The sequence below is a fragment of the Dipodomys ordii genome, unplaced genomic scaffold (assembly GCF_000151885.1).
Source record: "Dipodomys ordii isolate 6190 unplaced genomic scaffold, Dord_2.0 Scaffold204, whole genome shotgun sequence".
In the NCBI taxonomy this organism is placed as follows: domain Eukaryota; kingdom Metazoa; phylum Chordata; class Mammalia; order Rodentia; family Heteromyidae; genus Dipodomys; species Dipodomys ordii.
The window spans coordinates 366,050-389,740 of NW_012267420.1; the positions used below are offsets into that span (position 1 = coordinate 366,050).

Consider the following 23,691-nt stretch of genomic DNA (forward strand, 5'->3'; position numbering starts at 1 on the left):
CTTGGGATAGTACCAAAAGGAATTAGAAATAAGTTTATGCACTATAATTTAACCATAGCATATTAATTACTTTGCATATACTTACACAGCTGTGTAAGTTATATTTTATGACTTTTATTTATCTAGAACATTTTACAGCTTAGTTTTATTACTGAATTGTTGAGCTATCTGGTGACACTCTTAAAATTAGCATCGCTATACTTATCTCATTTGCCCTTTGTCCAATCACACTTGTAAGTTGATATTAGAAAACTAATCTCATTCATATTAACTAAGATATATAAAGTATCTATAAAGACCCTCCAAATCCCATGTTATAAAAGAGACATCCATTTCCTTCTTGTGAGACTAGAATTCATTTAGCATATTATTGAAAAAATGATCAGTGTGTAAAATTTCTCAAGTTGAACAAAGGAAGGTACTATTGATTTTCCTTAAAATTTCACTGCATTTATTCCTCTGGGATAGCTTAAAAATATTTGCTGATTGTGCTGTGATTTAATATTGTTTAGCTTACTCATACAGAAATATATACTGTCTTTTCCACAAGCAGAATTGCTATGTATCTTTTTGAATAGGCTTTTAAGACTGACTTATCTACTGATCTACAACCTCAAGTAGAGCAAGAGGCAGGGCAAGATTGTTCAGAATTTTTAGTCCTATACTTAAAATAGTTTTTCATCATGATGTTGAGAGGAGGGAAAATACATATACATGTCACTGTTGGGCATTAGAGTGATCTGACACCTATTTTATTTGCACATTTAAGCCCTGAGCACATAAATTCCAAAGGCACTAGCTGTATTGGTCAATAAATGTGCCATGTCATGGCAGATTTGGTTTTCTTTAATCACTGGATGCTAAGATTGAAAGAATACTTGTACACATTAAAATTCCTGAAACGTCTACTTTATGCATGAAGGTACATATTTTTATTTTTAGATAGTGAAGATTTTGAATTCATTTTCACAATACTTATCATACATATATATATATATATGGATCTATCTATCTATTTATCAATGAATCATATCTTCACATAGAAAGGAAATTCAAATTTTGGCCTTTTTTGCCTATAGTTGAAAAAGGCCATTGGGGCTGGGAGGGTGGCTCAGTGGTAGAGTGCTTGTCTTGCATGCAGGAGACCCTGGGTTCAATTCCTCAGCACCACATAAGCAGAAAAATCTGGAAGTGGTTCTGTGGCTCAAGTGGTAGAGAGCTAGCCTGGAGCTGAAGAGCTGAGGGACAGCACCCAAGCCCAGAGTTCAGGCCCCATGACCAACCCCCCCTCCCAAAAAAAAAACAACCAAAAAAACCCAACAACCAAAAAACGGCCATTGATATATAACTTTAAGGTTTTCTTGTTTGTTCGTTCATTTGTTTGTTGAGGTAGGCTCTTAAAAACTGAAACTTAGGTGCGACTGTGGAGAAAGCATTTTTGCCTTTCAACTATTTTAGTTATAAGAACCTATTCCCTCTAATAGAAGTTTAAATAGACTCCTATCTCTAAATGTAATAATATTTAAAAATGTGTTTCTTACCAAGTCCATGAAGATTTTGTTTGTGAACATTATTAATTAAATAAGAGTTACTGGAGTGTTGGCAGAAAACATCTAGTTGTCAACAGAGCAAGGGCTGTTGAGAAAAATTAAATATAAAACAGAAGACCAAAACTAATCAAAGGAAAAAAAAGAAGAAACTAAGAAATTAAGGAATGAGAAAAATCATAACAAAAAAGAAATGCAATAGAATTCTTCTGTGTGGAAATAGGTTGTGCAAGTAGGGGCAATAGGCACTTAAACTAGTAATGTGTACTTTGTAATTCAAACTAAAGAGATTGGAAGTGCATAAAAGCATGAAAATGTTCACAAATAAAGATAAGAATACAAGATGAAACCGTAAGTATCCTGAGAGCATATTTGCCATTATTATGGCTTAACATATACTCTCAATTGTACTTTGGATTTTATTTCTCTTATTCTAATCTTAAGTCTCACATTTACAAATTGTTAAACATATTTACCTGTGTTTGGTGAGATGTAATTTCTTTATCCCTTAACAACTTCCTTTCCAATAAATGTATTATGTCTATAATTTATTATACTATAATATACTATTGTAATTATTATTTATGTCTATTTTGATTTATGGATTCACTTCTTTAGGTATTTAAATAGGTTACTTTTCATTTTAAAAAGAGAAGCTCTTGCAGGGAGCTGTAATTCTAGTTACTCAGGAGACTGAGATCTGAGGATCATGGTTCAAAGCCAGCTGGGGTTGCAAAATCAGTGAGACTCTTTTCTCCAATTTACCACCAGAAAACTGGAAGTGGCGCTGTATCTCAAGTGGTAGAGTGCCCACCTTGAGCTGAAGAGCTGAGGGACAGCGCCCAGGCTCAGAGTTCAAGCCCTACAACCAAAGAAAGAGATAAAAAAGGAAGATGAGGGAGGGGGGAGGGAGGGGAAGGGGAAGAGGAAGAGCAAGAGGGTGAGGGAGAAGGAGGAGAGGGAGGAGAGGAAATTTCAGAAAGCATCTTGCTTATCATCCTATAATTTCTGGCCTTTCATTAATTAAAGTTGTCCAGACAAATTTAGTGCTGAGTCAAATGGTTCCAAGTAGTTGAGCTAGTAATGTCAACTACCCCTTTCTTCCTAAAAAACATGATATTGTCCTTATACCTTCTTTTCTATTTTTATAGTTATACTGTCTATGTCTTCGTTGCATAATTTTCTCAGTAAGCCCCTCTCTGCATCCTTTCTTTTCTTTTTTTTTTTACTTACAGTCTATAATCTTGCCTTCAACTATAATCTAAATTAAGCACAAAACAAAAGTTTAACTCTAATGCCTAAACTGATTATTAAAAGGACTTAATATATGGAGAGCAGTATAGATTTTAGGCTCAATGAGAAACAATTCTGACGTCAATGAGTGAAATTCACCTCGAGTGTAGGCAGAATGGGCTTAGTGGTGTGAAAATATTTACTGTCCTTGCTATCACCTAAATATCAATGAAAATGCAAATCTATTGCTCTGCCCAGTAACTCCTTCCATATTCCCAGATTTCTCCAGATTTCTACCTATTCTTACTTGATTGGCAGTTTCATGTGTTTATCAATATATACTTTATATTAGACAATTTGTAAACTATATGTATTATTTCCATGCCCAAACTTGGTTTGGCTTTTATTTTCCACATGGTAAGTCATATTTTCATCTATTTGGGCTTGCAAGTACAAACTGGGTCACTTTTGATGATTGAATCCCTTGCATTATGAAACAAATCACACAGAGTCAATTACCATAATACCATTACATGCTAGGCCAAGCACTGAACTTAGAAGAACTCTAGTTGGTGGAGGGACTACACTTAGGACAGGAGGCTCCAGATAAGCGAAGGGGACATGGCAGAGCTGGGGGAAGGGCTCTTTGGGGTAGTTGATATCAATACCAGAAGCCATGTGCATAGACTTATGGAAGGAATGTGAAGCTTTAGAGTAGTTTTGAGACAGCAAGTACAGGGTATACATTCTGGACTCTAGGAGTTACAGGAACTAGAATGGCAGAAAAAATGGAAAAAAAAAGTCTAAGTTGACCAGATGGATAACATTTTCATATGTAGCAGATGGTGTCATTTTCTGGGGCCTCTAACAATCTTGGAAAACATTATATGGTCTTTCATCCATGGAGAAATGTGTCTGAGTACTGATCCTTGGGATAAAAGTAAATAGGACTGATGGTTTGGCTCTGGATATGCAGCCCTGGACATTCTGGGCTATGTGAAAAGTGATGGAGTAGGAATGGTGTAATTTGTGATAATTAAGATTGGAATGAATTGAGGGTCTATAATTTGGATAAAAACACCTCTAATTTTGATTTTTCCACAAGCTGATGTGATTTAGGAATCTGTGACAATTCTGCTTATTGGAAATGTAGTATACGGAATTCCATACTTAAGAATTTGAAAGACCAGCCAGGTGCTGGTGGCTCATGCCTGTAATCCTAGCTACTCAGGAAGCTTATATCTGAAGATCACAATTCAAAAACAGCCCAGGCAGGAAAGTCCATGAGACTCCTATCTCCAATAAAGCACTTGAAAACCAGAAGAGGCACTATGGTTCAAGTGGTAAAGTGCTTGCCTTATGCTGAAGAGCTAAGGAATAGTGCCCAGGCCTAAAGTTCCAGCCTCATGACTGATAAAAATAAATAAATAATAAATAAATAAATAAAAGATCATTTTTTATCAACAATTCTTGGGTCATGTTGCTAACATCATTAGAATCTAAAAATATTCTTAACATTATGGAAATAATACTATAAGATAGAATCAAGGAATTTCAAACTACTTCATTTATCTATACTTTCTATTACTTGGCTAAAATTTATAGACATAACTAGATTAAATATTTTAATGTAAATTTTGTCACAGATTTTTTTGAATTATTAACATTAATAAATTATTCATCTGGAATGCCAGTTACAAATTATTATCCCCATGCCAAAATAAAGAACAGCTTAGAAATAGCACCTTTCAATAAAATAATGACTTAGCAAACCATTTATTTTTCTGACTATTCACTTTACAATTTAAATTACAAATCTTAGTGACAAAAGGATTAATCAAAGACGGTCAATTTAAATAATGGAGCAAACACCAGCTTAGTGCCATGGGAATATTAATAGCGGCAGTATGTCAATTTTGTACCTCCACTTGCTTAAAATAGAAAATAGATTGACTATGGAGACAGAAGGACTTGATGCAGATGGATGATAATGTGTTAGAAAGAAAAAATAAACATAAAGCAAAGCAACAAACTCAGGAGTAACCATGATGAACTGAAGTCTGCTAAGCTGTTTGTGTATAATTCTGCATGCAAGTTTAAGTAATCATGATTACTCTCCCAGTAGCCCACAGTCTAATATGTCTGGAATTGCAACACAGGAAGACTGAGCCAATTTAACAGGCTGGGAAAATGATAAACCACACAGATAACTGGTTTTCTTGGAAGAACCTTCTCTTTGATTCTAGTCATTAAAATATAGCAAAAGCTAGGTTTGGAGGTGTGGCTCAATGACAGAGTGACAGTCAACGACATAAAGCATCAGATAATATGAGTATGAGTTCCACTGTTTAATCAAGTAATTCCATCCTACTGCACTTACACACACACACACATACACACATGATAGATATATATCATGTATCTATCTTAATAAGATAGATAGATACATACATACATACATACATACATACATACATTGATAGATGTATATCTTAGTTTCTTTAGTTTTAATTCTAAGGACTAGATATTTTCTGCATGTTGAAAATAAATAATTAAAATCATATGTAACCCAAGTTAGCTGTTCCTTGGTATAATAAACTCCTAAAGCTATGATCTTAAAAGGATGGTCCCACAGTAACTGAAGGGAAATAACCTCCTGCTCTTCTTTGGTGAAATAGCGATAATTCTCAATACTGAAGCTTAAAACTAACCAAAGAAGAGCCTCATTTTTGACAAATACACATAAAAGAGTAAACATCAATAAAAATCAAGAGATTGATCTGATTCAGATTTTAAAATCTATTCTCTTCAATTACTTTGCTGAAAAACAAGACAACAAGCCTTTTTTAAATCAGCCTTTCAAAAAGATTTCATTTCTGCAAGAATACAAATAGATATGAACTGGAAAATTCTCTATTATTCTGTTTCAATACAGCATACTCCACTGAAAAGAAACGTTACAAAGCTAATGGCTTGGATTTGACCTTAGAGTTTCTAATTCAACAGGCAGGACACAGTGGATACTTTGAGGACCACAGTTTTATAGAGCATTACAACCTTTACCTGAAAGATAACTGTGTCTAGTAATTTTGAGGGTTAGAAATTTTTAAGCTAGAAAAACACATATTACTACCCTGCCACATGCTAGCTGGATGTCTCTTCTCAGGGTCAGTCACTTGTAAAAGCTCACACTTGCATGGTCCACAAATACTCTCAAGTCTGCAAGGACTCAAAGAGGCTAAGTTAATTGAAAAGACTAGTTGTACTACGAAAATACTCTTTAAATTAATTTTGGTGCAGCGTAAGGGTATAAATAAGTGAATTCACATATGAATGAACAAATGCCCAAAACAAGGCTAAAATGGAAGAAATTCACAATGCAAACAGTGTCCAAAGAAAAAATGAACCCATAAAACATAAAAATGAAATAATATCCAGACACCTTAAAAGGAAACCTTAATTTTATAAATTAAAAAAACTGGTTTCTTTAGTATCTTTTCTGGATCTCTAACTTGATGTCATCTTATTTTTGTCATTTTACAAAGAAAGGAAATGAGAAGAAGCAGTGCGTGATTCCCAAAACCAAATAAAGCAGGTATGATAACATCAAAACAGCAGGATGCTGTTAGGTAAGGCATTACCTGATCAGACTTAGCTTTAGTGTCATGAACATAAAGTTCCCACTAAGCAGTGGTGACAATGATGATCATGAAGGAAAAGTTTTTTTTTTTTTATTGTGAAAATACTGAAATTTTTTTATTGTTGTTGTTTTGGGGTTGGTAGTGGGGTGGGGCTTGAACTCTGGGCTTGGGCGCTGTCCCTGAGTACTTCAGCTCAAGGCAAGCACTCTACCACTTGAGCCTCAGCACCACTTCCGGTTTTCTGGTGGTTTATTGGAGATAAGAGTCTCATGGACTTTCCTGCCCGGGCTGGCTTTGAACCTTGATCCTCAGATCTCAATCTCCAGAATAGCTAGGCTTACAAGCATAAGCCATCAGCACCTAGCATGAAAGTCTTTTATAGGTGTCTTTAGGGAAAAAAAGAGAATACAAATAGGAAGATCTAGACATTTATTGCTTTTATGGAACTAAACTGGCAAAGTATTTCTTCCAAAGATGTGTATTTCAGCTTTTAGTTATTTCCAAGGCTATATGATTAAACTTAAGCTCATATTGGTTACATATCACAATCATAAATTATAAAATAGTTACCAGATGAAAATTTAAGTATAACAAAAATTAAGAAATTTTTTTCTTTTAACTATTGGTTAAAAGAAAATAAGCAAGAGAGACTTGAATGTAATAGCTGCTTCCAAAATTCTAAATATTTAGTGGATTCACATTCAGAAAGAATAAACATCTCAAACTGAATGCTCTACCATGAAAACTAACTTAAATATTAATTAATTATGGTATGCATATGACATTTTAATTTTTCAGAAAGTCAAAATACTATATTAAATATCATAAATGAAACATTTACAAATGTTGCTCTTCTAAAATTACTCAAAAACATATACTTGTGTACAGTTCCAGTAATTCCAAACTAATATCACTCAATTTATGAACACTGCTTTTCCATTTCTCATCATTTTACATCCTCATATAAGGAAAATAAATCATATAAAGTACATTCATCCAATGTGTGCCTTTTGAGAAAAGATATATGAACACTGAGAAAAGAAGATATATATACAAATATACAAGAGCTCACTGATGTACTTTGATTTTGGGGGAAAAAACTCCATTTGTTCTTTTTCAATTGTTATATTTTTCCAAGTATCAGAATTATAAATATATGTGACTATGTAACAAATTTGCTATCAGTATGGTTATTATACATTCTCAAATACATTGCACAAATTTAATCTTCCTATTCCTGCATACTTACACAAGACTAGTTGGAAGATGTGGTTCTTAAAAGCACTCTTTTTCATATAAGTATCTAATTATCAAAACTATAACTTTCTAGTGTTTAACAATAGGCTGTAAACATAGTGAAATCAATAGATTGCTACAACAGAGAAACAAGTGACATAGAAATATTAAAAAAAACATGGTGTATGAAGGTTTTAGCATAATCTTCCCTTAAATATTTTATGTGTTAATATACACTACAATCTTTGAACTTTAATATAATGGAAGAAGTTCCTATATTACAGTGAAGCATTTGAAGTACCAGCAACAGTTCTGGGAGGAAAATAAGAAATTACTTGACACGTGGAAACAAACTAAAGGAAGTAACATCTCAATTGGTCCTTAGATGGGATTTTGAGAATCAAGCTAGAATAACACATAGAACTTAAAATAGTTTTTTCACTTTTCATCAATATTTTCAAATTCGTATCTTTCAAACTGTTTGCTGACATACCTAGATTTGATGATATAGCAAAAGGTAGTTTTATTAACAGAATGACATGTATAAATCACACAAAGCATAAGCTCACAAAATGTATCATGAACAAATATTTTTCTTTTTTTCCCATTTTTGCAGACTATTCCTTAGTGGAGAGACTAAGCATTAACAAGTCTATTTTTCAGATCAAGAAAATTAATACCCACACATAAATGTGTAAACATCAATAAGATGAAGACAACATGTTTTAACCACAGCTTTGGATACTTATAGTCATTTAGAAATGAGACACAAAAAATATCCAGAAAGAAATAGATTTTGAAATAATGGCATAATGTCTAGCAGGTTATTCTATTTTCCTTACATAGCTATCAAGACATTTCAAATCACCTATCACATGAGTAATTCAGCAACAGCTGCATTATGTGCTATGGATTAGCTGTGTTTGTCTACACTGGAGGAGAGTGACATTGCAATGTCACAAAATGACAGAGATGTTTTCATTGGAAAGAAGATGAGAGCAGCAACAGAAGAGTGCAAATAAAGTTAATGAACCTTTCTCCATGTTTCTATTTGTTTCATTTAATAGACTTTGAGGAATTGAAAATGCAACTGTTAGAAATTCTTTGTTGCTGTCCTTCCAGTGTAAAAATCAGATGTCAGTTCTATATTCAGTAACATGTAAACAGAAACATTTAATGCAGAAAGGTGACAAGACACAAATACTAAGGAATCGGTCAGAAGTCAACTGTAGTTCTAGGTTTTAGGAAAATCTTAGTGAAAGTCATCTAATAACTGCAGAACCACATGAGTGGCCTGGATTTAGTATATCATATATATATATATATATATATATGATATATATATATATAATGTGTGTGTGTGTACACATGTTACACATTGTGTGCTGGTATGTATGATAAACTGTCTATAAATCACTGGCAAGGATTCTTTCTTTCTTAGAAGTCGTGCTACTTAAAAAATACAAGCACTTTGAAGGGCTTCAAAACAACACTATATAATGTGTTGTGATTCCCTAAGTAGAAGCTAATCAAATAATTTCACTAAGTAGCAGCCATATTCTGTGAAACAAAATGTCTACACCATGCTGAAAAAAAAATGTTTACACACGGATATATCTATATTTATATTATTGCATCATATAAGGTATTTGTATTTCTTATCAACTGACATCAGTGTGACAACACAAAAGCAAGTTGATATAATCATGTATACCCATGAAACAAACACTAACATGTTTTAACATTACAAAAGAATTATGCTACTTCTGCATATAACTAAAGATGTTATAAAATAAAAACGAAATTGGAGGGCACAAAATATTCTTGATAATGAGAGGCCTAGCAATTGTAGTAGAGAAATCATCATCTGGAACTTTCTGTAAAATAGAAACAATGGGTACCACCAGGATGACAGATTCACCAGTGTCCCCTGATATCTTATTTATTTATTATTCATGATGACTAGTACGGTAAGTTAATACTGGATAATTACTTTTGGTAGTAAAAATATAAAACTTCTGAAACAGTTTCAAAGTTATTATTCCTGTAAGTCCATAAATTCCCTATATTATGACATGGAAATAAGGATTAATAGCCACTCTCCTTTTATTGAAATTCACTGAATTTCAGACTTAATATATGTATAACAATGGAGAACAGCTGAGATTGCAAATGACATTTCAAATGTTTCCTTTAATAAAATTAAGCTTGTTAAAATGGTCTGATATTTTTTAATCTCTTCCTCACCATAGAATTTCATTCTCACAGTGGCAAGAGTTGGAAGTCACTCTTTATTGATGAAACATAAACAGTATAAAACATGTAAGTAAGTGTTGTCTGCACTACTGATAAGGGCTGAAGGTTTGAAAGTGTGGTTCAGGAGGTAGGGTGGCTACCAATGAGTGTAAAGGATCAGAGAGTGAGTTCCAGGCTAGGGCTGGGACAGAAAAAAAATGAAAAGAAAGAAATAGATATGGGTCAGGAACTTAAAACTCTCCATTCTATTTTTTTATGCTTTTGAGTTTCCTGCATTGAAATAATCCACATAAAAGTAATAATCACCATCACAATAAAAACAAGAAAAGAACGTAGACATAGAGAAGAGAGTTTTTTTAGATAAAATGACCGCTATGCCAAATTATGTTGAGCCTATTATGAAAATTTATACACAAACAACTCAGAAAATACAATTTTAAATGTAAATGTAAGCACTGAAACCTATAATCAAATATTAACCTTTCAGAACAATGACAATTAAAATAAGATGTCTCTTAGCTCTAATATTTCTGTACTTGAAAATTAGATGATTTAGAAAATAGCTTCTCTTCCCCAAGATACCTTGTTAAAATCCATAATACTTCTCACTGCTTGATAACCCTCATAAAATAAAGCATAGAGAAGATAAATTTAAACGCAGTAAACATTTGTTTTACAAGATTCCTTCAACTCAAGTGTTACCTTTAGTAGACAAAAAGAAGTGGAAAGAGAGAAAATTGATTCTATTGTGCTCCAGAAAATGACAGGTCGAAGCAAATGGAAGTTTAACTGTGCAGTCTAGATAACACATTCTCATTCATGGAGTTCCCAGATGAGTCAATGTTTCCAAAAAATACTGACAAGATGTCTACAAATGCAGCACAGTACTGACAAAAAAGACAACTATTTCATTAAGGAGGCAGCTGGGCAATTGAAATGCATCTCGACTCTGAAAGGTCAACCTCAGAATATTTTTGTCATATTATTATACAGAAATATTTGACAATAAGGAATATAGAAAATATTACATAAATGAGGTTTTGTAGTCACTACAACCCCAGAAACTTTGTTCTTTTAGTGTCAACTTTTCTGACACAGTAAAATTAAATGCATTAACCAATTTCAGAATAGGGGAGTATAATCTTTTATGCAGTCAAAAACATTTAAGATAACATCTTACAATTGTTATTCGAAACAGTCCATGCTAATAACAATCCAAGCCAAGAAAATACCCAAATTAATAGTATCTATTTGTCATCTTTTTAATTAAAATGTAACACATATCCTGAAGTGTGTACCCATGCTGTAAGGTAGACATGTTCTTCCTCTTTCTTTCTTTTTTAATATACATTTTTATTATAAATATACTGTACAGAGGAGTTACAGTTACATGAGCAAAGTAATGGACTCATTCTTCCTCTTTCCTTGGGATGAAGAAGCAAGTAAATGTAAGAATAAGATCTCTTTGATTTTATTAATAACCAGTTTTCTCTTGATTCAGAAATAATAGTAAACAGAATGAGATTCAAAGTACAGTAAAATGATTTCATCCAGAGATACAGAAGAGGTTCTAAAACAGAAATGGTGTAGTTACCTAGCAAGGACAATGCTTTGAGTTCAAGTCTTAGTACTAAATTTAAAACCAGAAATAATTATTATACTGAACTGTGATAATGCTAACAAAAGCTGCAAGAAATGGATGCTCTGTCAAGATCTCCTTTATAAAATCATGCCATAATAGTGAAATACTTATATTTGGCGATTTTCAAGACAATTTTCAAAAGATGATTAAATAGGTACCACTGATAACAGGACCAAGACAAGACAGTTTCACAGATGAGTTCTAGAATACACAACTGTCCTCCTATAGAAGGTTCTGAAAATCTGGAAAGAAATCATGCCAATTTACTTTCTGAACAATGCACCATTTAGAAAGTAGTATAAGTCAAAATACATTATCTTTGAATAAACATGCAAAAGTAGAAATATTAAAAGTAGAATATCGCAATTAAGAAAAGAATAAGTAGAGACTCTAATAATGGAAGGCTAGATTAATATCAGAACACCGAATTATTAAGTTAGATCAATATGTGAGTATTCTTCTTTAAAAAATAAAACTTAGAAATTATATAATTTAACAGAGACTATTAATCATTTCAACTTAAGTATACAAAATAACATAGATAGCATAAGATAGATTTGAGGAAATTCATCACATAAACTGAAGAAAAATACATTTTTACCACATCAAAATGAGTTAAAAGGGGCACACTGTTCAAATAGAAATGTACTTATTACCTGACTTATGTAACTGTAACTCGTATATATATCACCTTTACAATAACAATAAAAATAGGTTAATATCTATGAACATGAACCAACCAGAAAAAGATGAACAAGTCAAAGCATGGGAAATTTTGATATATCACAGAATTATGTATTTCTATACTTTATTTATTTGTTTGTTTATTTATATTGTTTAGGCAATAGTCTTAGCACTTTAGCCACACAGCTCAAAGATCTTAAACTGACTTGATTCATTAAAAGAGCTATTTGATTATTTGAAAATCATGATGTAACAATAATCAAAAAGTAAATAACCATTACAGCATGCATAATATACCTATTATAAAACTAAAATCCAAATATTTACATTGAAAAAAGGATATATTTCAAATATGATCATCTATCTCCATTCATGATGGTATTTACGTTTTTAGTTTCATTTTTAAATCTTTTTCTATTTACATTTTAGTGTACAGGTGACGTGCAGTGGTGTTACAGTTACAAAAGTCAAGTACTGAGTACATTTCATTTTCAACAGTGTCATCCCCTCCCTCATTTTCTCCCACTTTTTCCCCTCTCAAACCCTTGTCCCCAAGTTGTAAAGTTCATTTATTCAACATAGTGTCTAGTGAGTCTCACTGCTGAATCAGTTCAACCTTTATCCAACCATTTCTGTGCTTCCCTTTCCCCTCCCCACAACAATCTAAGGAATATTAGTAAAGATACAACTATATTTTGAATACTTGAGTGGTTTAAGCATATGTTGGTAAGTATGCCTGGAAATTTTTCTCTTGTCTAATGTGTTGACAGACTATCTATACTCTGAGTGGAAGCTTATATGTCAAAATCCTTTAAAACACTCTACTCCTGGCTAACTTGACTAACCATTTCTGTGCAAATTATGATAACCTATATAAAATGCTATCATATCCTTTATGAGATGCATTGCATAGTGTTTTTGCATCCTTGTTTCTTCCATTTTAAACATGTAAGCAGGCTTTGATGAGGGATCTTCCCTGTCTCAGCTTCCTAAATAGCTAGTATTACAGGCTTGGATCATGAATACCCAGAGCAACTGATGGATTTATAAAGCCACTAGATCTCCCACTTTGGTGTAACAGTGTCATCTGCTCAGCTGTCACTCATAAAAAGGAAATGTCTCCAAATTAAGACATGCTTAATGCAATATAATAGCTACTGATACATTACTGGTTGCAAAAGATAAAACAGGCATATAATATATGTAATCCTAAATCAACAGCAAAATATTTGCAGTAGATAGCATGTACATTTGGGTTAATATCTTGAATGGGAAAAATTGTACAAGTAAACTGTTTGGAGGGACAAAGGGCAAAAAGGAAGCTGAACTTCTAGAAAGAATTACATAGATTCTGACCAAATGTGGATATAAAAAGTAGATGGATAGCATGGCTAATCTCCTAACAGTTATTGAATAAGCCATATATTCTTTCTTCTTAGGAAAACAATAAGACATTTTTAGTAAATATATTAAAATCATAGTATATGGTAGTTGTTCAATAAACTTATCTGAGGTAACCAAAGCAAATGTCATTAGAAGCATAGAGAATCATTGAAGTAACACATGTAAACTCTTGAGTTGATGGCTTCTATAAGCTTTAATCAGAAAGGTTTATAAATTTTAAAAATAAATACCCATTTAGATACCTCATTTTGAAATGTCAATGTAAAAAAGAAGATGATAAATATTTCAAGCACTTCTTCTAAGTCTATTTATAGATTGGCATCAGACTTGCATCAGTAACACATCTTTCTAAAATATCATAAATAACTATTTCAGTGTTCTGAGAAATAAATAAATTTATCTCAGAGCTTTATATCTAGGCAAACCAAAGAAGAATAAACATTTTCTGTTATGCAAGAATCCAGAAATTTTATTCTCAGGAAGTGTTTTGAAAACTTCCAGAAAGGAAATACATGGACACTTTGATAGCATGATTCTACTTCAGGTTAGCAAGGGGAAATAAATAATGCAACTTAGAAAAAAGCCATTTTAAATAGGAGCAAAAGAATAGAATTCTGGGGGAAATAGTGAGGTGGAGCATACTATTGAAACAAAAAGCCGAGATAAAAATCACGTTCAAATATAAGGAAAGAGGTCTTAATTCAAACAGGAAAGTAATGGAATTTTGTAAGAAATCCAGAATGAATATCACCAATAGGCATAATCAAAGGTATATTTTGGATACACTTAAAAACAATCTCCTGTCGGGCTGGGAAGTTGGCTCAGTGGAAGAGCACTTGCCTTGCATGCATGAGGCCCTGGGTTCCATTCCTCAGCACCACATAAGCAAGAAGAAAAAAGCCCGAAGTGGTGCTGTGGTTCAAGTGGTAGAGTGCTCGCCTTGAGCTGAAGAGCTAAGGGACAGCGCCCAGGCCCAGAGTTCAGGCTCCACGATCGGAACCCCACCCCCCAAAAAACAAAACAAAACAAAAATCTCTGTCTTAAAAGAAAATCATCAGAAATTCAAGGAGAAAACTTTAAAAATAAAGCATGATCTAAAGATACGCTAAAGTCTAATGATTTGTATTAAGTCTTATTAGATGGTACTAAAGCTGAAAAAATATGGTTGAAAATTTAAGAATTAGAGACATATACACACCCACACACATATGTATACACACACTTCCAAAGTAACATTATAAGTGGATTATATAAGATTAATAACTATAATGAGATAAAGAAAGGAACTTTTATTTTATTATAAACCCAATCTTACTTTTTATGCTCAAAAGTATGTACAGGAATTATTTATTTTTATTTTAGAAAAACCTAATATCTAAACTTTATGTCACCACAATATGTCTCTTCTTTAAAATCACTTCCAAAACTATTTGATCATTTACAAACATGTATTTGGATTGCCAAAATGTAATTATGTATGTGTACTACACTGTATAAATCTTTAGCCAAGCCTAACACCAGAATGAGAGCACAAAGTATCTTCTTATAGCATAAATGACTCATATTTCCTCAAGGGTACACATTCTTTTGAAAATAAATTACATTCACAATGTTGCATTATTACATTTATTTGAGGACTACAGGCTAAATCCATTAAACTTGTAATGTTATTTTTTCCCTCCCGGCCTTTTGGGAAAATACTTATTTCCATAACTACTCTCAGTCATTAGAACTATTGTTAATTTACTACTATCTCAAGTCTCTTCATCTCTAATCTACATTGATTTTATGTCCTGAACACAGAAAGCATGCATTTTTTAATGCTTTCATTGCAGTAAGATTTTTTCAATATTTTTTCTCCCAGAAAAATTGGATAAAACTAGCAAAGCACCTACTTAAACACAGATTAATAACTTCCTCAAAGTGACTTCAAAGTGTGCAATCACTTTTAAGAACCAAAGATTATTAGAGTGGGAAAAGCACTTGGCTTGTAAACATACCTGTGAAAATCCTCCCCATTCCCTGGTGCTTGGTTTTCAATGAAGAATGAAAATGACATCACGGCTGATGTCATGATAAATGTCATGATAAATTTCAAATTCTAAAGATTGTGTTTCCTTCCAACACAAATTATCTACAGGAGTTTGTTATTAAAGATTCACTAGGATGTTCATAAATTTTCCAAAGAGCCATATTGGAAAGATTTTACAAAATGGGTCTTGGAATTTCGAGTTGGGTGATGTCATTCCTGCATTCTTTCCATTTCTTGCAAGTAGTTTTTTCTTTAGCATGTTAACTACAGAGAAGCAAAATTTAAGTGAGTCAAGTGAGATGACACATGTATGAAACTGATCTTGCTTTCTGGTGAGAAAGAAGGATGCATGTCAACTCATCAAAAGATCAACACTCTAGCATCTAGCAACAACAGAAACACATTTGCTTTTTAAGTGCCATTAATCATGTAGGACAAGATTAGTACTCAGTAATAATCAGACATGATCATATTAAGAAAAAACTTTAATGTACGGGGCCTGTTATGGTGTTATATGCTTGTCATACCAATTATTCTGGAAATGGAAATTGGGAAATTGGGAGCATATCTTTTAGACCTTCTGGGCTAAAGCTATCAAGACTCATTTTAACCGGGTTTGAGGATGCACACTGGAAATTCCAGTTATATGGGGTGCTGTAGGTAGGAAGACTGTGGAGAATAGCCAGCCCCAGGAAAAAATGCAACACACCATGCCCACATTGACTGAAGAGAACATGGCTCACTTGGCTGAGTAGCTGCTAGCAAGCCTGGAACCCTGACTTCCACTATGACATGCAAAGGAATAGCTGATTAATGCCATACTCAATAATTTTACCAAACTGGTGAAATACAAACAGAAACATATTAGAATAGTTAGCATTACCAGGTAATTTTATTTGTATGTATATGAAGGAAACAATCAAAATGTTTATAATGTTTGAATCATGAAATGGTGAATGTATTGGTCTGTTTTTATGTTGAATCATTTTTATAAAAATGTTACATGCCAAATGCAAAAGATTGCAAAGACCTGAAGTTCTAGAGGACAGGAAAATGGATTTTACTGTAAAGTCTCCAATTTCACTGTAAGTCTCCAATTTAGAGAACACTGATAGATATTTCCTGGCTGTGGTAATATGTAATTGTCAGCTACTGCAAGCTCCAATTGCACATTTTTCTTCTGTACCCAGATCTTTTCATTTAGTAAAATTTCTGTCATTTATGATTCAATTTGCTATTCTTTAAACTATAATTTCCTTTGTCATCTTTAGGTAAACTGAAATTCTTCATTGCATTTTTATGTTAAGTTCTTATTTTCTTAAGTCCCTTGTTTTCTGACTTTAGCAATAAACAAACAGATAATGAGAAAATAAATTATTAGAGAAAAGGAGTGATACCACATCACAAACCCAAAAGTCAGAGTACTTGTTTTTAGAAAACTCTGACAGGTTGAGGTCACATGATAAAATAGGCTGCTAACTTTCTCCACTGCTCTTCCATCTAGTATTAGAATGCCTAGCTACAGCAATAAGACAAGATGTAAACATAAAGGGGATCCAAATAGGGAAAGAAGAAGTAAAACTCTCCCTCTTTGCAGATGACATGCTCTTGTATTTAAAGAATCCTACTGGAGGGTTGGGCATGATTGGGTAGGGGGACGGGGGGGGGGGAGGATGAGAAGGGATGGGAAGAGGAAACAAAGGAGGAGGCTACAATGCTTGATAAGAAATGTACTCATTATCTTGCCCATGTAATTGTAATCCCTCTGTACAGTATTTTCACAATAGAAAAATAAAAATTAAAAAAAAGAATCCTATGGATTCCACTCCCAAATTACTCAAGCTGAATCAAAACTTTGGCAAAGTAGCAGGGTACAAAATTAATCCTCAAAAATCAATGGCTTTTCTGTGTGCCAACAATGAGAAAAGTGTGGCTGAGATTAGGAGAGCAACTCCATTTGTAATATCCCACAAAAAATATAATACCTAGGAATTAACTTAACCAAAGAAGTGAAGGACCTCTATGATGAAAACTTCAAAAACCTGAAAAAGGAAATCAAAACAGAACTTAGAAAGTTGCAAAAACTCTCATGCTCTTGGATTGGAAAGATCAACATCGTGAAAATGGCAATACTTTCCCAAGGCTATATACAAATTCAATGCAATACCTATCAAAATTCCAACCTCATTCTTCAAGGAAATAGAAGAGGCAATCCAAATATTCATATGGAACAATAAAAGACCCCGAATAGCAAAAACAATCCTTAACAGAAAGAGCAGTGCTGGAGGAATATCAATACCAAATTTCAAACTCTACTACAAAGCCCTAGTAATCAAAACAGCTTGGTACTGGCACAAGAACACACCTCGGGACCAATGGAATAGAATTGAAAACCCCGAAATGAACCTACAGACCTATAGCCATCTAACCTTTGATAAGGGAGCTAAAAAAATAGAATAGAAGAAAGACAGCCTCTTCAGTAAATGGGGCTGGCAAAATTGGTTAACTACTTGTAGAAAACTAAAGCTAGATCCTTATAGATCACCCTGCACCAGAATCAACTCCAAATGGATCAAAGACCTCAGAGTCAAAGCAGACACTCTGAAAACATTATAGGATGGAATAGAAGAAACCCAAGATCTCCTTGGCACAGGCTGAAATTTTCTTAAAAAGAGACCCTGAAACACAACAAATCAAAGAAAGGTTGGACAAATGGGATTGCATGAAATTGCAGAGCTTCTGCATGGCAAAGGACATGGCTAGAAAGATCAATAGAAAGCTCATGGATTGGGAGAAGATCTTCACTAGCCATACAATGGACAAGGGTCTCATATATAAAATATACCTGGAACTCAAAAAATTAAATCCCCCTACAACAAATCTTCAAAGAAACAACTGCCCAATAAATAAATGGACTAAAGACTTAAAGGGAAACTTCTCTGAAGAGGAAAGAAGGATGGCCAATAGACACATGAAGAAATGCTCAAACTCTCTAGCCATAAATGAAATGCAAATCAAAACAACATTGAGATAACACCTCACCCCAGTTAGAATGGCTATTATCAAGAACTCTAATAACAACAGTTGCTGGAGGGGATGTGGACAGAAGGGAACCTTACTGCATTGTTGGTGGGAGTGTAAACTTGTTCAACCACTTTGGAAAGCAGTATGGAGGCTCCTCAAAAGACCCCACATAGAGCTCCCCTATACCCAGCAATCCCACTTTTGGGCATTTACTCAAATGATCACAAACAAGACCACACTAAAGCTACCAGCACAACTATGTTTATTGCAGCATTATTTACAATAGCTAAGATATGGAAGCAACCCAGATGCCCCTCAGTAGATGAATGGATCAAGAAAATGTGGTATATATACACAATGGAATTCTATGCCTCCAGCAAAAAGAATGACATTGCCCCATTTGTTAGGAAATGGAAAAAATTATATTAAGTGAAGTAAGCAAGGCCCAAAGAAACATAGGTCCTATGGTTTCCCTTATTTGCAATAACAAGTGTATGTCTGAGTCAAGCAGAAAAGGTCAGATAAGTTGATTTTAGGGAAATGAACCCTAAGATAAGTGTTCAAATGTTTGTTTTCTTTCTTTCTATTGTTTCTTTCTTTCTTTTTATTCTTTCTTTCTATTCTTTTTATTCTTTTATTCTTTTATTCTATTCTTTTTATTCTTTCTTTCTATTGTTTCTTTGTATGTCCCTCCCCCACGGTATAACCCCTGCTTTCAATGTATTTGATGTTGGTTTAATTTGTGGTAGGGAAGGGAAACAACAAATTGTTTAAATAGGGATACAGGTGACCCATTGTAACAATTAGATGTACAAGTCATTATATTGAAAAATGAACTTTACAACTTTGGTGGGGGGGGAGGATCAGGTGGGGGGAGTGAGGGAGTATGGGAAGGGATGGGAAGGGGAAACAAAGGAGGAGGCAACAATGCTTGATAAGAAATGTACTCATTATCTTGTCCATGTAATTGTAACTCCTCTATGTGGTATTTTCACAATTAAAAAAAAGGAAATAGGCTGCTAATAGAAACTGGAAGATCAATAATAAAAAGTTTTTGAGGGCTGGTGAGAAGATAACTTATGATAATAAATCAGAACAATTATTATGGTAGCTTGACATAATTGTAGAGATAGTTAATAAGTTTATAAACTTGTTGATCTGGCTAGCATTTCTAAGCAAGATTTGATAGTTATTAATCAACATTTAGTCACATATATCACCATGTTGTAAGTGAGAGATAAGCTAATGAGCGAATCAACTTTCAAGAGAGATTTGTTGGTAATAATTTCAATTTGAGTTACTTGAGCTGACATATAGAAGTTTTGCATTCATAACATTTCCAGGTAGCAAATGATTATAAGGATATTGTCTCATGGAAAAGAACAGAGACCTACATAACAAGAAATGATGAAATCAGAATTGCAGATACAAGACATGCCATTCCTATAAAAGGATTTCAGCTTATGTCTAATAGACATATCTCAACAAAAGCTTTAGTAGTCTTAAATTTGTTGTTACCTGATATATTAAATCTTATGCAATGACAGAAAAAGTGGCTCAAATCAGAAAAAAAATCAACTGTCTTTTATCTAAGGGAAGAATTTACAACTCGATACTTAAAGAACCTTATTTTGAATTTTTAACAGCTTGAAATAAAAAGAACAAAAATAAATTGGGTACATTTGGCTCACATCTGCAATCCTAGCTCTCAGGAGGCTGAAATCTGAGGATCATGGTTTGAAGCCAGCTCAAGGAAGAAACTTTGTTAAGACTCATCTCATAAACTACCCAAAAAACCCAGAAATAGAGTTGTGGCTCCATTGGTAGAGTTTTAGCCTTATGTAAAAAGAAGCTCAAGAACATTACCCAAACACTGAGTTCAGGCCCCAGGTCCAGAAAACAAACAAACAGACACACAAACAAAATAAGTATGTAAGTAAAAAAAATGATAGTTACCTACCTAAATAAATGAAATAGAAATATTTCATCCAATGCCTCAAACACCTAACTCTGATTGACATTTCCATTAAGAGTACTGTTACGCCACATTATATAAAAATAATAATATTGTAGCCAACATTCACTGAATACTTTTGAAGATGAGGTATTGTGATAAAAGTAAATATCTCTGTTCACTCCTTACAAATTTACAACCTGTTTAGATCTTTTATCCACATGTAGATTTTGTTTTTTATCATTAATACCTCATAAGAAGTAAAGATGAGGAGTTATTTAATGATACCAAGACCAACGTTACATGAATAAGTTGATGTAGGCACAGTGAGTCAGAGTGTAATGTCAGCACTAGGGCAGCTGAGGCAGGAGGAGAGTGTGTTCCAAGGGAGCCTAGGTTTCATAGTCAAGATCAAAAAAATCTTTCCTCTCAAAAATATTGAATTTAAACAGTAAGATCATAAAGAGAACCAAAAAGTCTAATAAAAAAGAAACGGTGATTCAGGAATATTTCACTAAAGGTTACTATATATTATCTAATTTAAACAGTATTACCTAATATAGATTTTCCTTTCATTGATCAAGACATACTGTATTCATAAACTGCTTTGTTGAATGGCAACTCCTTTACACTACTACTTATAGACTGAAAAAGATTAGAAAGCTGACAACTGGTAAAGTCAAGAAAAAAAATAATCACACAGAATTTGGCAGGTCCAAGAGTTCACCCTTGCTATGAAGACGTCACTAGAGTCAATCACAGCCACCATGCTGCAGTCATATCAGAAAATAGAAAATATGACCATAGCTTGCACACTGAAAATACCCGGCAACACAGTAGCATTGATTAGATTCAGAGCCTGGCCTAGCTGCTGGGGGGTCATGCGATGGCATCCAGACCTGGCATCGGGGTTCCCAGTCTGCTTTATCCACAGCACATGCCTTGTGTCCAAGCAACCCCGGGTTGTTTCAGTGGCAGTGAACTTCATCCAGATTCTGGATTACAGAGAGAACAGGCCAGAGGAGGGTAGCCCTTATAAAAAGAGGGCTTCAGCAAGCCTGGGAAGGCCTGCTGGGTTGTATTGAATAAGGTAGACTTTTAACTGCACTAACTTACATAAATGCTTTTTTTAAAAACCACCAAATTGCTTTAAAATTTAATAGAAATGGCTACTGTCAGAAAAAGAAGGAAAAGGAAAAAAATGATGAAATGGAAGAAAAAATAACCACATTAATGAAGAGCGATGGCTGAGATCTGAGGCACATACAAAAGTTAAAAAAAAATAGAAAAGCAGGCTTTTCTATGGTTCCCATAGCAACTGCAACACAGTTGGATTTCACTTTTATGTTAAGTAAGTTTAACTTCAGTAGGAATGCAAAATACTTTCTCAGAGCCAAAAAAGAGAATTACTGAGAACACACAGACAATGTCCAGAATGTTCCGGCTTTCCAGTATCTTGAATATTAACCCCAATGTGTATTTTCACATTTAAAGTACATGTTTGCTTGTATTGATATTAAGCTATGTGCAATTTATAAAACAAAATTATTTTAAATGAGGGGAAAAATCTCTCATTAAATCTGTTAATTCGGAGACTTTACAAATTAAAAATTGAATCTGCTTGTAATTATAGGAGAATATTTGCTGAAAGTACAATTTACGAAAGTATAATAATCTGATTACATTCACCATCAAGTGCTTTAAACTTGACATTTTTAATCACTGTTGATGCAATATGAAGCTATGAAAATAAACACACAGCACTGAATAGGGCATAAATACCTCATTTTTAGGACACTTATACACATTTTTCTTTTCAAATGAAATAGAAAATGATAGAAAAGGTACTTACTCCTGTAACGTAACGAGGTCTATATTGAATAGTTCCAAATAAACCAAGGATGACGATAATAATATGTACAAAATTTGCCAGGATAGGTGCCCACTGATATCCAAGGAAGTCAAATATTTGCCTCTCCAGCACAGAAACCTAAACAGCAAAACAGGATGGACAGAGGAGTGCCCATGAGAAACATCATAGCATTGAGAGAAAAAAAAGAAATCACACTAAAGTTATAATCAGCAATTAGAACTCTAGTCCTGTAGTTCACTAAGAGGGGGAATGACAGCTCCAGGGCTATTTCAAAGGAAAAATATATCTATGGAGATCTAGAAACATCTACAAGTCATCAAATCATATCCACACGATGTCATCTGTCAAACACCCTGAGCCATCAACTACCAGGTAGCTGAGTCTACGTGAAAGACATGGTAAGACTGAAATGTCATTATTTCAGTTGAAAAATAGAATAAAGGACATTTTGTGTAAAGAATTCACATAACTCTCTGGGGAGAACCCTAGATATAGTTTGTGCCCCCAACAGTGTCAATGATACTAGGAGAAAGTCATTTCTCTGATGTCTGATTCCTCCTGGTGAGTATAGATCTTCAACAGGTGTGAGGAGCCTTCTAGGCTTAAGTCTTGGATTATTACTCAGAGCAATTTTTTGTACCAATAACATTCGTCTTAAAAAAGGGCCATTTAAGGTGGTATATGTTATGCTTACATGTATGCTCAGATTTTTTTTTTTTTATGGTCCAGTCGTGGGGCCTGAACTCTGGGCCTGGGCGCTGTTCCTCAGCTCTTCAGCTCAAGGTTAGCGCTCTACCACTTGAGCCATAGCACCACTTCCCGCTTTTTTTTTCTGCTTATGTGGTGCTGAGGAATCGAACCCAGGGCCTCATGCATGCAAGGCAAACGCTCTACCACTGAGCCACCTTCCCAGCCCAGATTTTTTTAATTAAGATAAAAATATGCCAGTGAGAAGATCAAAAACAAACCAATCAAGCATCCAAACAATAACAAAGTGAAAATGGCTGGTAGTCCTGATCATTGCTTTGCATTGGAAAGTGAAATACAGATAGTTTGCAAGTGTCCCATCGGATCTAACTTCACAAAGAAGCCTGGTGGCTTTCTTCTTGCCTGCCTGCAGGTGGAAGGGGTCCAGGGGAAAATATGAAAGGAATTGATGTTCCAC

At 33.8% G+C, this 23,691-nt stretch overlaps 1 protein-coding gene across 1 annotated transcript in view; it reads right to left on the minus strand.

Moving 5' to 3' along the window:
- Nkain2 (Na+/K+ transporting ATPase interacting 2) overlaps nucleotides 1-23,691 on the minus strand; it is a 701,515-nt gene that overhangs the window by 289,214 nt on the left and 388,610 nt on the right. Inside the window, 1 exon segment of the mRNA XM_013035107.1 lies at nucleotides 22,506-22,643. Within this exon segment, the coding sequence (XP_012890561.1) occupies nucleotides 22,506-22,643 (138 nt within the window).